The sequence below is a fragment of the Athene cunicularia genome (genome assembly GCF_003259725.1).
Source record: "Athene cunicularia isolate RWA chromosome 15 unlocalized genomic scaffold, athCun1 chr15_part1, whole genome shotgun sequence".
Lineage (NCBI taxonomy): Eukaryota > Metazoa > Chordata > Aves > Strigiformes > Strigidae > Athene > Athene cunicularia.
Genome location: NW_020799121.1, coordinates 2,368,163 through 2,381,372, shown reverse-complemented (window position 1 = coordinate 2,381,372; position 13,210 = coordinate 2,368,163). Strand labels below are relative to the sequence as shown.

Here is a 13,210-nt window from a genome sequence, read left to right as displayed (position 1 = left end):
AACCACATCCCTAAGCACCATGTCTACATGTCTTTTAATACCCCCAGGGGTGGTGACTCAAACACTTTCCTGGGCAGCCTCTTCCTATGCTTCACAAACCTTTTGGTGAAGACAGTTTTCTTAATATCCAATCTAAACCTCCCATGGCACAACCTGAGGTAATCCCCTCTTGCCTTATCACTTATTACTTGGGAAGAGTCAAACACCCACCTCGCTATTATTTTAAATGAGCCCAACACTCATCAACAAACCTCCTTTCAGATGCAAGAAAGATCATGTGTCTCAGAGTAAGTTATTCCAAATACTTATTGGCACAGTCCTTACAAAAAAGCCCTACTGTTTTAATCCGCGTTTCATGCATTTTCAGCATACTAAATTTAATTTCTAAGTTTCTGCACTTCTGTAGCCTTCCTTGTACATGTGTAGCGCCTGCACAAGCATCATTTCTACCATAACCATCTGTAAAAGGTCTACAAGGTGTCTTCAGTTAGAAATAGTTCTTCGATTTTAATCATGCCCTTTCACATCTAGATTAAAACCTGAAGGAGATTTTAGTCTGAATTTGTCTTAGAAACAAGGAACAGTTCGGGTTGGAAGGGACCTTAAAGATCCTCCAGTTTCAAGCCCCTGCCCAGGGCATGGACACCTCCCACCAGCCCAGGTTGCCCAAAGCCCCATCCAACCTGGCCTTGAACCCTTCCAGGGAGGGGGCAGCCACAGCTTCTCTGGGTAGCCTGTGCCAGGGCCTCACCACCCTCACAGGGGAGAATTTCTTCTGCGTATCTAATCTAAATCTTCCCCTCTTTCAGTTTAAAACCATCACCCCTCATCCTATCCTGACACCTCCTGATCAAGAGTCCCTCCCCCCTTTCCTGTAGCCCCTTTCAGCCCTGTGAGGCCGCTCTAAGGTCTCCCCGGAGCCTCCTCTTCTCCAGCTGAACCCCCCAACTCTCTCAGCCTGTCCTCACAGGGGAGGGGCTCCATGCTGAATGCAATTTTCTTCCAAACAGGTTGCACCATAATGGCCAACTGGTAAGTCACAGCTTCAAATACTTTGAATTCTTTAAAAAGAAGACTGATTTATACTTGAAGAGGGATATCGTAATGGTGTGACTAACATTAAATACTAAATTGAGAACAGAGGGGATAGCTTCTAAATGAAGATTTGTACCAAATTCCTCCCATACTTCTAACCTAAGACAATAATGTCAGATGAAGAGCATCTCAAATCTCAGTAGGCACATTAAAAATGTGTGTCTAAATTACCATTCACTGTTTTCATTAAAATCTGCTTATCCTCTTTTAATATTGGCATCTGGTAATTACAGAACAAAATGAGCACACCACCTCTTAGTCCTGAAAAAATGACCTTATAAGTCTCCTACAAAAAGCAGCAGGTAGCTGTAAGGAGATTTTAACTGTCAACAAAGTAGTAAATCAGTTGTTGCTACTTACTTGGTGGGTAAGGTACTGCTGTTCTACCATCCTTCCCTACAGGGCGTTCCTCAGACCCTACTATGGGCATTTTCGATGACCGAAGAGCTGGGGATACAGCCTAAAAGCAGAATAATACCATATTAAAAAATATACAAAATATTAGAATTCCTAAGCTATTACAGATTCTGAAACTCTCTAAATGAGATTTTACAAGAAAGAAAAAAAGTGTATTTTTCTACTTTCCCAACCACTCTCCCCAAGGAGTTTGGATTTCTATTTCCTCTTTTTTAAGACTAAACCAAACCAAAAGTCTCTGAAATATTTACGTGCCTATGTGCACACAACCCCCCACCCCCCATATATAGATACACACAAATTATATTGAAAATGTTATCAACGACACTGAGCTTGAAATTCACATGACTACTCTCCTTGCTTTCATATTTGACTAAGATAATAATGAGAATACAACACTGAGAGCAAAAATGCCATAAACCAGACTACCACAGGGGACTGCTCAACACATGCAGGTTTTAAGACAGGAAAAGCATTAGGACTGTCCAGGCCAACTTCACAGAAAAAGGTAATTTTTGATTTTGACAGAACAGTCCTCCAGTAGATTTGCATATTAACTGTGGCATCTTAAGTGCAGTTTGTGTGGAACCTCAAAACAGGGAGGAGTAAATAAATTGGTGTACTTGAAAAGTACTGCCAAGAACCAGACATTAGACTTTTTAAAAACTATTATATACTATCAGTCAGTTTAGGACCACTTGGCTGTATTAGATGAAGTTTAAAAATAGTCATTATTCAAATCTTTGGTTTCCATGTGTCTTGACATTTTCCTGGTAACTGATGTAAATCTGCTTTACCTTTTGTATTTCCTAATATTCAGAAACTATTCCTCTTTGCATTGAAACAAACTGATTGTAGAAATAGAAAGAAACACGCTTCAGAGAACTACTGAAGTTCAGTAAAGTTGAATTTATTTTTCTTTGGGCAGCTTCTCAGAAAACTCAAAATACTGACAAAAGCTAAGAACACAAAACGAGATGTAATGCATTTCTAAAGCAACTACATTGCTTTACCTATGGAAGTATTCGTTTAACCTGTCTATGCAATGACTGAGTCAGCAAATTAGCTGTATACAGGTTCCCCTCATGACTAAAAAACTCTCGGACAACACAAGCTTTGGTGTTACCTAAGCGATCTCCTAATATTCCTGAATTATACACAGCGATGAGTTCTCTCTTTGATGGATCTCCTGACAGGATACCTCTCTTTGCTAGCAATTCTTCCCACTTAAAATCCAAGCCTGACTACCTGGAAACTCTCCTTCATATCTATTATGGACAATCGCTCCCCACTAGGACTTCATCCTCCTCCTTTTTTTTGGCCAAGGTTTAAGTCTACAGAACACTCAGTCCTATAAAGACTTACACCAAGCTCATCTTCGTCTGAATTATCAAAGATATTATCTAGATCATGAAGTGATGGAGCCAGATCTGTCACCTGTGTGAGGCTACCAGAGCCTACTCGGCCTGCAGCGTTGTCTTGCCGGGTATCTGTCAGAAAGAAAGGGAAAAACACATGAAAAATGGAAGCAAAGAAACACAAAATCACCTTTTTTTAATCTTACTTCTCACTCTAAACAAGCAAGAGACTAGAGCAACAAGCAAGGGACTAGCAAGAATCACTGAGGCTCCTTTTCTATAATGTAGCCTAGAAATAGCCTTGCATTCAAATTTTAAGCAAGCACCAAAACTCATTCAGGAAAGAACGAAGGTAGCTACTGCTCAACTTTAATATTCTAAAAAAAACCCCAATTATGTTACTAAAGAACAAGCAGAATCAAGTTTTTTCTACCTCAGGAGCTCTCTATAGATCTCATGGTACAGTAAAATGTTCAGTATGAGCATTTCTTTTCAGATTTTATTGCATAGCTTTAACTATTTTGCTTTGCAGAGTGAAATAAAGGGCTTTTACTCACCAGTCTTAGGAGCAGAACTGAAAATAGACATGGCATCTTTTCCATCAGGAACTGGTGTAGAATGACCCGTTGTGGGGATTTCCTTGGTACCAATTCCATCTTCTGACTATATAAAAAATCCAAGGTTTTTTTAAATGGATATAAATTTAAGGTATGTGAGAACAACTATTTTCCTATGTCAAGTCAAACTCCAGGCTCTTGATTAAATACTTTGAGAAGCAAAAAGAAATTTAAGAAGGGAAAAGTACACAGCTGACTGCTGTTTATCTGTATATTGGGAAAAACATGAAGTAACATTGTGTATGATTTACAAAGGATTCCATATACATCAGTTACATCTGATAGCCAGTACTGATAATTAGCCACCTCAATTTCTCCAGAAAACTCAACTTCTAGAATTTTAAGTGTGGTGGCTACCTGCACAAGAACAAATGAGTAGCCAGACAAAGAAACAGCTTCATAATGGATACGATACATAAGAATTATCAGGCATACAGGTCAGGTGATGACCAAAGAATAGTGATCAAATTGTTTTCTTTCGCATATGGAAGAACACCTCTAAGGAGATGTTCAAACCAATTCAGCATCCCTGCCACAAATCCTCTCAGCAGAAGGCTACCCTCAATTTGCTCGAGGAAAGACAGATAAACTTGGGCTGGAGAGATCTGAGCTTTGCAGTGAGGTGATATGTCAAGCTGAAACAACCAAGAAAAAGAGAAAAAGACCACCAAATTCTTTCATCTCTACAACTGAATAGATGGCTCTAAGAATTTTATTTCTTAGCTTAAATCTGGAAGCTGCTGCTGGTCAAGCTGAATATACATGAAGTATTCCTTGCAACAGCAGTGTTGTCTTATACAGGTTCAGAGGGATGTCAGCAAATACCAGGTCAAAAATACCATACTGAAATTAAGTTTTCTCCTCTGAGCCAGTGTAGGAAAGAAATATATGATTTCTCTCATTTTGATCTGTGGAACAGGCTTGTGTCTTCCTGAGAGCTGTAGAGCAAATACTGTGCTCCAGTACTGTAAGTCCAAAAAGAACGTTAATGATAAAACTCTGGATTTACATGTTACCTTGTTCTTTTTCAAAGGATCCTTCTCAGCCCCAAGTTTGCATTTTTTATTGCCAGTGAAGCTGTACTTTATATCACCATCTTCAAAAGTGTAAGGATCACTAGCATCTCCCAGGCCTTCTCCAGGTTGTTGTATTAGAGGCAAGGGGTCAAGATAGTTCAGTGTCTGCACTGGTTTCTGCTCTTCCAAAATTTTAAACCGTTTATTAGGTTGTGCTAAGAGTCTGAAAGTAAAGAAATAAGCAAAGCAAGCCATCATGAAACAAAACAAACATACCTTTTACAGCAAAGAAAAACAACAGCTCTTAAGATCTGTAGCTGTTACACACAAACGCAGCCCATGTCTCCCTCCATCCTCCTTGATCTAGCAGAACTCTGTTTTTTCCTCAAATAAAAGATGCATTTGCCTACATTTAGTATTATGCATCTTACCAGATTAAGAACTACTTTGGGACAACGAAAAAAGAATTAATCTTGTCTAATTAAAAGACTTTGAAGTACACAAACCCTTTTCAGCCTAGCAAACTGCACTGTAATTACCAAAATCAATGTTGTCATAACTCGAAAAATCTTCCTCAATTAATTTTAGCTTATACATTTCATTAAGTACTCTCTTTGGTGTATTTTGTCTATGCATTGTCAGAATGCAAAAGTAATTTTTAGTTTGGCATAAAATTAACTCAGATTCCTACACTAAAGTTAAAAGTAAGTAAATAAATATATTTGTATAAAAGAAAATCTGCTTTAAAGGATAAGAGACAGCTAAAAATTCTTTAAAATTTAGGTAGTTCGTGTTCTTCACTGAGGAAGACACTATATGTTAGCCACAGTTTTTCTTAAGTAACGTTTACAAGAGCTTAGTTAGCATTTGCTCTTTTCTGTGTACAGACTAGAGAGACTGGGTTTTCAGTTTCAATCCTACAGAGACTGAAGCTAATAGTAAAGCTTCTACCAATTTCAAAGATCTGACAGCAAATTTATAAAAAAGCCGTATTATTCCATAATATAGTATCAGCTACTACTTACAGAATTGAGCGGTACAGGGCAATTTTAAACCCACACAATTGGATAAACCACCCTGAAGTGCCTCTCCAGTGCCATAAACAGAATTTCACTCAAAAACAAGCATTTATATACTGGTAGGTTGTATAACTAAACACAGGTTTTCTTTTTTTTTTAAATGATGAAATGAAATAAGCTTACTAAAACTCTTCCATTTGCTCAAATTGGTGTGATATAGGTTGCAAAAAGATTTATCAGTCCTTATAATGTCCAGCAGAAAGCTAAGTATAAAAAAAATAAGGCATACTACGACAGCACATTTCTATTTAAGTATTTAACATTATCTCCAGCATACATCATCCCTGATGTTACAGTGAAGCCTCCACTTGTTTCAGATTCAACTGAAAAGAGAGTTTGGCCATGCTTATATTTGAATAAAACCACCACTCAGATCAGTGTGCACGCTCACCTTTTCAGTGCAGTGCTGTCCGAGTTTATTTCCATCTTGGCATCATACCTCTCACACGGAAGATCTGGCGGCCTGAACTCTGGATCGTCACTTGATGGGACACTATAGGTTCTCCACTTATCTAGTGACTCATTGTTCTGAATTATCCCACAGTATAATGCTGTCTCACTGACCTCTGCCATCAGAGGTAACCTCTGTCCGACAAGGACTGTCCTGTCATCTAAGCTGGGCAAGGGCTGCAGCTCCAGCCCACTGCCATAGAGTGCTGGGTTTACGGGTACAGAAGGTGGGTCCAGATTCTCTGCTTCCTGACCTCTGGGCTGGGGACTAAGTGTGGGAGGCAGAGGGGACGTAGGGGAGTGGGGTGAATCCATAGGATTCATATTCATTTGCTTGCTTGGATTTCTAGCAGGTATAGATAGCGGCTTCTCGTATTTTCTGGAATTAGGGACTTCTAAGGAGGGCTCCATTCCTGCTAATCCCAGTTTCTGCCCTGATGTGTCCTGCTCCATGCATAGCTCTTCAGTCACAGAGGGCCGATGGTGAAACGGCATCATAGGCCTTTTTTGCAGTTTATCTCCTTTTTCCTGTCTCTCTGTTGTTTTGTGCTTTGAAGAGGCGGGAGGTGGCAATGATGAAGATGATGATGTTCCCACGCTGAATCCTGGCTGATTTATCGTTGGGGGACGGCTTGAGCCAGCAGCACAACGCTGTTTGAAAACCTTGTGCCTGAAAGCAGAGGCAGAAACAAGTCACTGCATGGTTTATACTGTTATCTGATCTAATGGGAAAAAAGAAAAAAAAAAGACCAAACCCAAAGAACAGCATTGAGAAATCTTATGTCTATTCCTGATCTTTTAACAGATTCTGGAATGGTCACATGATCTGGACCAGGTTGTTTAAACCAACTCAGCTGCAGTTTCTCTGACCTATAAAATGGAAAATGACAGTCTCCAGAAAATAGCATTCAAAAGAAAGATTTAATGTTTGTAAAAGCTTAGTGCTGCTCAGATGGAAGGTAATATAACAAAAAAAAAACAAAAAACAAAAAAAAATCCAAGATACTATTGTTTTCATTACCCTAAAGAAAGATAGCCTTTCAAATAAAATGACTGCTGTGGAACTACACCACTACTCTTGCACACTCTCGGGCATCTGTTACAAAAGATATGGATCGGAACTCATTTAGTTATGTTCACAGATGCAGGACAAGGCAGGATGCTTTCATGGCAGTTTCCTCCTCCATATCAGGTTAAAAAAAAAAAAAAAAAAAATAACAAAAAAAAAAAAAAAAAGTACTCTAGTACAAAAACAAAAGGAAAAAAAAAAGGCAAAAAGCAATTAACAACCGATGAGAAGAAAACATGAAAAATATTTCAAAATATTCAAACCAAAAAATGCAGTAACATACAAACTTCTTACTGGCTTCATATTTTAATATGGCTCTTTTCAATTTGTATCCAGTATCTTTGAGACTGGGAAACACAGGATTGAAATTCAGTATTTCAGGTACTGCTAAACAGTATTTTCATCATAGAGCTCATGGTGGTCCCCAAGGATGTTACAACAGGACATCTAACTCTGTCCATATTTTATTTGCCTTTTTTGTTGTTCGGGGCTTTTTTTTAAGCTAAGCAGAAATTGAAAGATGTATTGTGCTTAGTATTTATACCTGGTTTAAGTTAAATACCATTTCAAAATAAATCACTCTATCCCTCTTTTTGTACATAAACAACAGTATCTCGGACAGCAATAAAACATTTCAAAACTGTAACATGCTTTCTACTCACAAACTACATTATCACAAGTGGACTACTGGATTGAAGCAACCAATTCTGCTTTTATGACTTAGCTATTACACAGTGGCTGTCAAATGGTACAGATACGACTTCTTGTACTTGCTACATCTTTCCCTGTAACCATCCATGTTGTGTGGTATTGTTCTGGCTTTCTTTGGGGGTTTTGCTGTTATCAGGACATGTTGCAAATTCTCTGCCGCAGCAGATGGTCTTTAGCTGCAATCACTCATAACGTGGAGTTAATGCCCTAGTAACTGAAGATTTGCCTTAAGCATGTTCTTGTTACATTTCATTGACTTAATACTCCATCATTCACCATATTTTAACTGTCCACAGAAAATTATTTTAGACATTCTGTTCTTCAACACACAAAGTTGTGTCTATAGAAGATTGAATTTGATGCCGAGTACCAGACAACCCTTTAAGACTCAATATTTAAGATCTTGACATTAATACTCTCCTTTACACAATAAACAGAATGTTTGAAATCAGGTACCATCTCGATTTTAAGACTAATGTTTTAAATTCCCAGTTGCTGTGTTTATGAACTCCAGCATGACGTAGTTATCACTGGAGGTGTTAAGAGACAGCGTGAAATTGCAAATGCAGATGCAGCTGTTATGGAATCAGGTTTCCATTGTCCACTATTGATTCCCTATGCTTTCCAGGTGAAGATGGACCTCAGTTTTCCATAAGAAACACTTGGCATCATGACAAAACATCTATCTGTTCCACATTCTTGAGTATACACATACAAGCAACATACAATCACGGGTAAAGAGCAAGGCTACAGAAGAGCAACACTTTCACTTCAGATACAGCAGAGAGTTTCCAGGTTGAACACTCTGTCTGCCCCCTGTATGATGCACAATTCCTCTGCATCCCTTTATCTCTTCTAAATACACAAAGAAGAACTGGCTTCATGAGAAGTCAAACACAAAAGGTACAAGGACACAATCTCGCTTCATTCAGTTTTGGACAATGCAATTTTCTGATCAACAACCTTTCGGAGACTGTGAGAACACTACGTTCCGAAATTTCTCTGTACAGCCAAATATAGACAGAAAGCTCTGCAGACACTGCTGTGGCAGGTACCACACTTAATGATTTGATAAGAAAATATATTCATTTTAATATTATTATTAATAACAGCATTATATTCAAGCTTGCCTTGCTGTTAAGAGAAAAATAAAGGACAAAAAAGAAAAACATCTATGCCTCAAACAGACAAAAAGCAGAGAATCACTTCAGCCTGGCTGTTTTGCTGACCATTATTTTGGCAAAGACCACTACTGCAGCTGGGGAGGGGCAAGGGGGACGGGGGGGCATGAGACAGGAAAAAACCTCAAAACACCGAAGAGGTTAGCATAGCACAATCAGCATTTCTGTTTGATCATATGAATGACATTTACATCTGTGCATACTTAAGGAATAACTTCTTCAGGTCATAAAAACATCTTTACCAATCTTCTAAGTAGATGGTGACCCTGAGGAATTAAGAATTTCAGTAGAAGCAGTTTCACAGGACTACTTCACTGGAAACTGTCTCTCTAGCTCTGTAACGTCTCTCTGATAAATTTAAAAATGGTTAAGCACAATTTGTGGTGCTGGTTTGCCCTTCCTGAGCAGTACTGGAACTTTAAGCATTCAACAAAGATGACAGATAATTTCATAAACTCTTAAGTGTTTGTATAAGTGAGCTGTGATTTCTTTTTGATCTGTTCACAGTGGATGACCACGCTGCAAAGGTTTTATACTCTCTTGGGTGTTCTCTGATGTCCAGTGAGTCACGGCAGATTGACACAGAGTGAAGTGATTCTTAGGGATATTTTAACTCTTCCTCCAAACAGGGACAGTAGCACTATGCTTCAGTCAGGACGCTCTGAAACTTAGGCAGCTTCTGCCCCTCTTCATCATGAGTCTTACCACTCCAAACTTCAAAGCTCACATCTCTGAAAAGCCTTAAGGATGAGTTCATTACAAATGAGAAATGTTTGAGTGATTCTAGCACCCATTCTCTAGTCTAGGATCATTTTTCCACTCAAATTGACTACTGCAAGCGATAATGATATGAGATGCATATCAATCATCTGAATATGAGTAATGATTACAATTTTGATATTAGTTTCCTCTTCTCTCAGCTTAAAACATAACTCCCTTTTGAAAGTGTACCTCTGTCTGAATTAAAGAGGGCTCTTCCAGTATGATAAATGCTTACTCTCTTCAAAGCTCACCTGGAACAAGAACAACTGACTCTTTGGACTGGATCCACAAAATCCCAAGAAACAGTATTGTTAGGAACTTCCTCTTCCAAATTTGCAGTTGTAATTTGATTCCTCCTAAAGAAGATAAAATTATTTGAATAGTTACCACCTTTTGTATAACAGAATTTTTAAAATGCACGTGCATAAATTCACATATGTTCCCCTCAAATTGCTCCATTCTACTTCACCTCTGAAATTGGATTCTGTATTTAACAGTAGTTCCCCCTAACTCCTTAAAACTTATAGTTCAATTTATGTGAGAGGATGGTATCAGCCCTACATCAGATAGCTCTGTCTGGAGTTTGAGCACAAGAAAGAAGGGGCAAGCAATTTAGACTGAATCTGGAAATTCTAACATGTCCAGTGAGGAAACTGCATGGAAATAGTGAAAAATAAAGATTGCAGGGCACACCATGCCATGAATATATACTAAATCTCCAGTAATAAAGGCCTATGTTACTAACAACATGAATTTCCCATATCCTTGTTGGTTGGAATTTTAGTCCAACACATGTAATGCTTTACAAATACTACCCTTAGAATTCTAAGTATCAAATATATACTGCTTGTTCTTCAGTCACCCAACTTTCAGTCTAGTAACTGTAACTGGAGCTAGAAACTGCAATCAATAAATCTGAAAGCATCTAGCTGAAAGCACATATAGATTTGTAACTTCAAAGACTGTCACCATTAAGATACACAGCTGCAAATACAATGTTAAGTGTTAGGAGTTTTCAGCTGAACACAGCAACATATTTTCTTTGATAATGCTGTTCTGCTTTATTAGCTTTGATTAGTGGCAAAAGAATTCTATGAGAAATAACATTATCTAAGACAAAACTATTACAATTTTAACTATGTGTTAATAAACATATTTAACTTTGTTAATAAACAAAACCATCAGGACTGCTGCCTTACTTGGACTGCGACCTGTTGAGAATGCATTCCTTCCAGACACGGTGAACCATATGATTGTGAAATTTTGGAGCAATCTTGCCTGATTTCTTTGGACTCTGTACACTGACTGTCCCCTCCTGTACAGCTGAATGGCTAATATTGCTCTGAGAGCATCCACTTTCTCCTGCAACATAAATTAAGCATTAATGTTATGGCTGTTCTTAATATTCACATTTGATACTCTTTCCTGAACGGACTTTCCCTCTTATAAGGCTGCTGACTACACAGACATTCACGTTCACTGGAAAATCCTTAAAGCATCATTATAAAAGATGACTAAACTACATTTCAATGCAACACTTGCCTCTGGGGTAACAAGCTGGCACTGGGTTATACCATGTTTATGTGTAATAGTCATGCGAGTACTGCACCTCAGGTGAGATAAGATACTCTGCTGCTTAAAGGGAGGTAGCATAGACAGCCCCCTACAGCCTTGTACTGAATCTCTAAGTAGTAGTGCAGATAAGAGGTTTTTCAGTTATCCTGGATGTTAAACTTGAACTTACATTGCCTTTGATGAGTTGCTTAAAAGACTATATTTATTATAATATGAATGGTTCTAAAAGCATCTATTAAGAAAACCAATAATTTATGTAGACTATTTCAAGCAAGAATCAGTTCTTTATACTCAAGATAAAACCTCACTGAAGAAATGAACGGATTAGTCTGGTGCTATTTCTTTATAATATGCTTGAATTGAAACGCGAGAATCAAAAACTTGCTTTGGTAAAATCTTACAGCTAAGATGTATACTACTACAGAGATTGTTCAACGGTTGATCGTTAGTATATGCTATCAACATAACATGTGAGGTTCTCAGTAATGCAGGATTATCAGAGATAACAAATGAAGATATTATTTCAACGTGTTAATAGCCTAAAACCTGATTTATGTTCTGCACTGCCTTTCTTCCTCTGATGCAGAAACCTTACCAGCTACTATATAAACAGATGTTTCTTCTAGTACAAAATATGTTTTTGTTTTAGATTAACTGAAATCTAAGAGTCATCAAACACAAACTACAACAGTAGAGGGAGCTGCAGGCTCATTTGGCCTGGCCACTGAGTAACTCTACCCTGTGCTCTGGATGGAAAAGTAAGGAAAGATATGCTGCATTTTAACAAGGTCAAATCAGTGTACAGAACACTTCGTCCTCCTGCCTGATGCAATTTAAGAAGCTTTAAGAATGAAGGGCTGAAAGGATTCGCTGCTATACATCCCTGCATCTAACAAGGTAATTCTGCTGATTTCTCTTAGGTGACTTTCAAAATAGAACTTTTAAAAATTGTGCACAAGCTGCTTAACTCTGTATCTTCTCTGATTCTTCAGGTTTCTTTTTTTTTTTTTTCCTCCAGTTAGACCTTCCCCAATTTTTTTCTGTTTTTGTAAAGAATTCTAATAAAAATCCACCAAGAGGCAGTCAAGAGCATCAATCCCTAGACATACTAAGGCTTGCAGCTCTGATAACTTATTTCACTGGCTTTCAAATGTTCTGCATCATTGTGAACTTGACAGATGATCAAAAAACAGGTCAAAACTTCAGAATTAGCCAATCTGTCCTCCTTTGGCAGGGGTGTGTATGGGGGTGTGGCAGGAAGGAATGTGTGTGCACACACATACACCGCATATGTCAATAGCGGACAGTTACAACTGCCAGGATAAAGCAGTATGATAGCAAGGGAAGGGTAGGAGGTATGAGAGGATAACCAAGGAGCTACCAGAACTTCCAAGTTACATTTGAGTGCATTATTGTTTTTCAAAATTCTGTAATATTTTCATACTATACAGCAATATATGGCATAACATGAAACAGAACTTCACAGCAGACAAAACCATTCTGTTCTTGGACACTGACGGTAATTTTTATCCATGAAAATCACTAACAAAATACTGGAACACACACAAATAACTATGTCACATAATGGTATAAATACTGGAGGACACAACCAGCCACTCACCAGAGGTCACACTTCACAATCCCTACGGTGCAGTTGGTTTCTACACATGAAAAATGCCATTCCCTAGTTCAGGAGCAATTTGTTTCGTTACATACTTAGACAGAAACATGGAAAAGATGGTTGAAAGAGACCTGGAGAGATCATCTAGTCCATCCCCTGCATCAAAGCTGGATCTACACATTTGACTAACCTGTTCTCTGAAACCAACCAACCACACACACCCCCCCAATAAAACCCCCCAAAACCCCACCCACCCACC

General features: G+C 38.3%; 1 protein-coding gene across 1 annotated transcript in view; it reads right to left on the bottom strand.

The window, feature by feature from the left end:
* The window catches only part of MED13L (mediator complex subunit 13 like), a 200,075-nt gene that overhangs the window by 38,563 nt on the left and 148,302 nt on the right, over positions 1-13,210 (bottom strand). The window contains exons 8-14 of the mRNA XM_026859606.1: positions 10,955-11,117; positions 10,007-10,111; positions 5,974-6,702; positions 4,504-4,726; positions 3,428-3,533; positions 2,878-3,002; positions 1,456-1,555 (exon numbers count right to left, since the gene is read on the bottom strand). Of these exons, the coding sequence (XP_026715407.1) occupies positions 1,456-1,555; positions 2,878-3,002; positions 3,428-3,533; positions 4,504-4,726; positions 5,974-6,702; positions 10,007-10,111; positions 10,955-11,117 (1,551 nt within the window). The remainder of the gene's footprint in view (positions 1-1,455; positions 1,556-2,877; positions 3,003-3,427; positions 3,534-4,503; positions 4,727-5,973; positions 6,703-10,006; positions 10,112-10,954; positions 11,118-13,210) is intronic.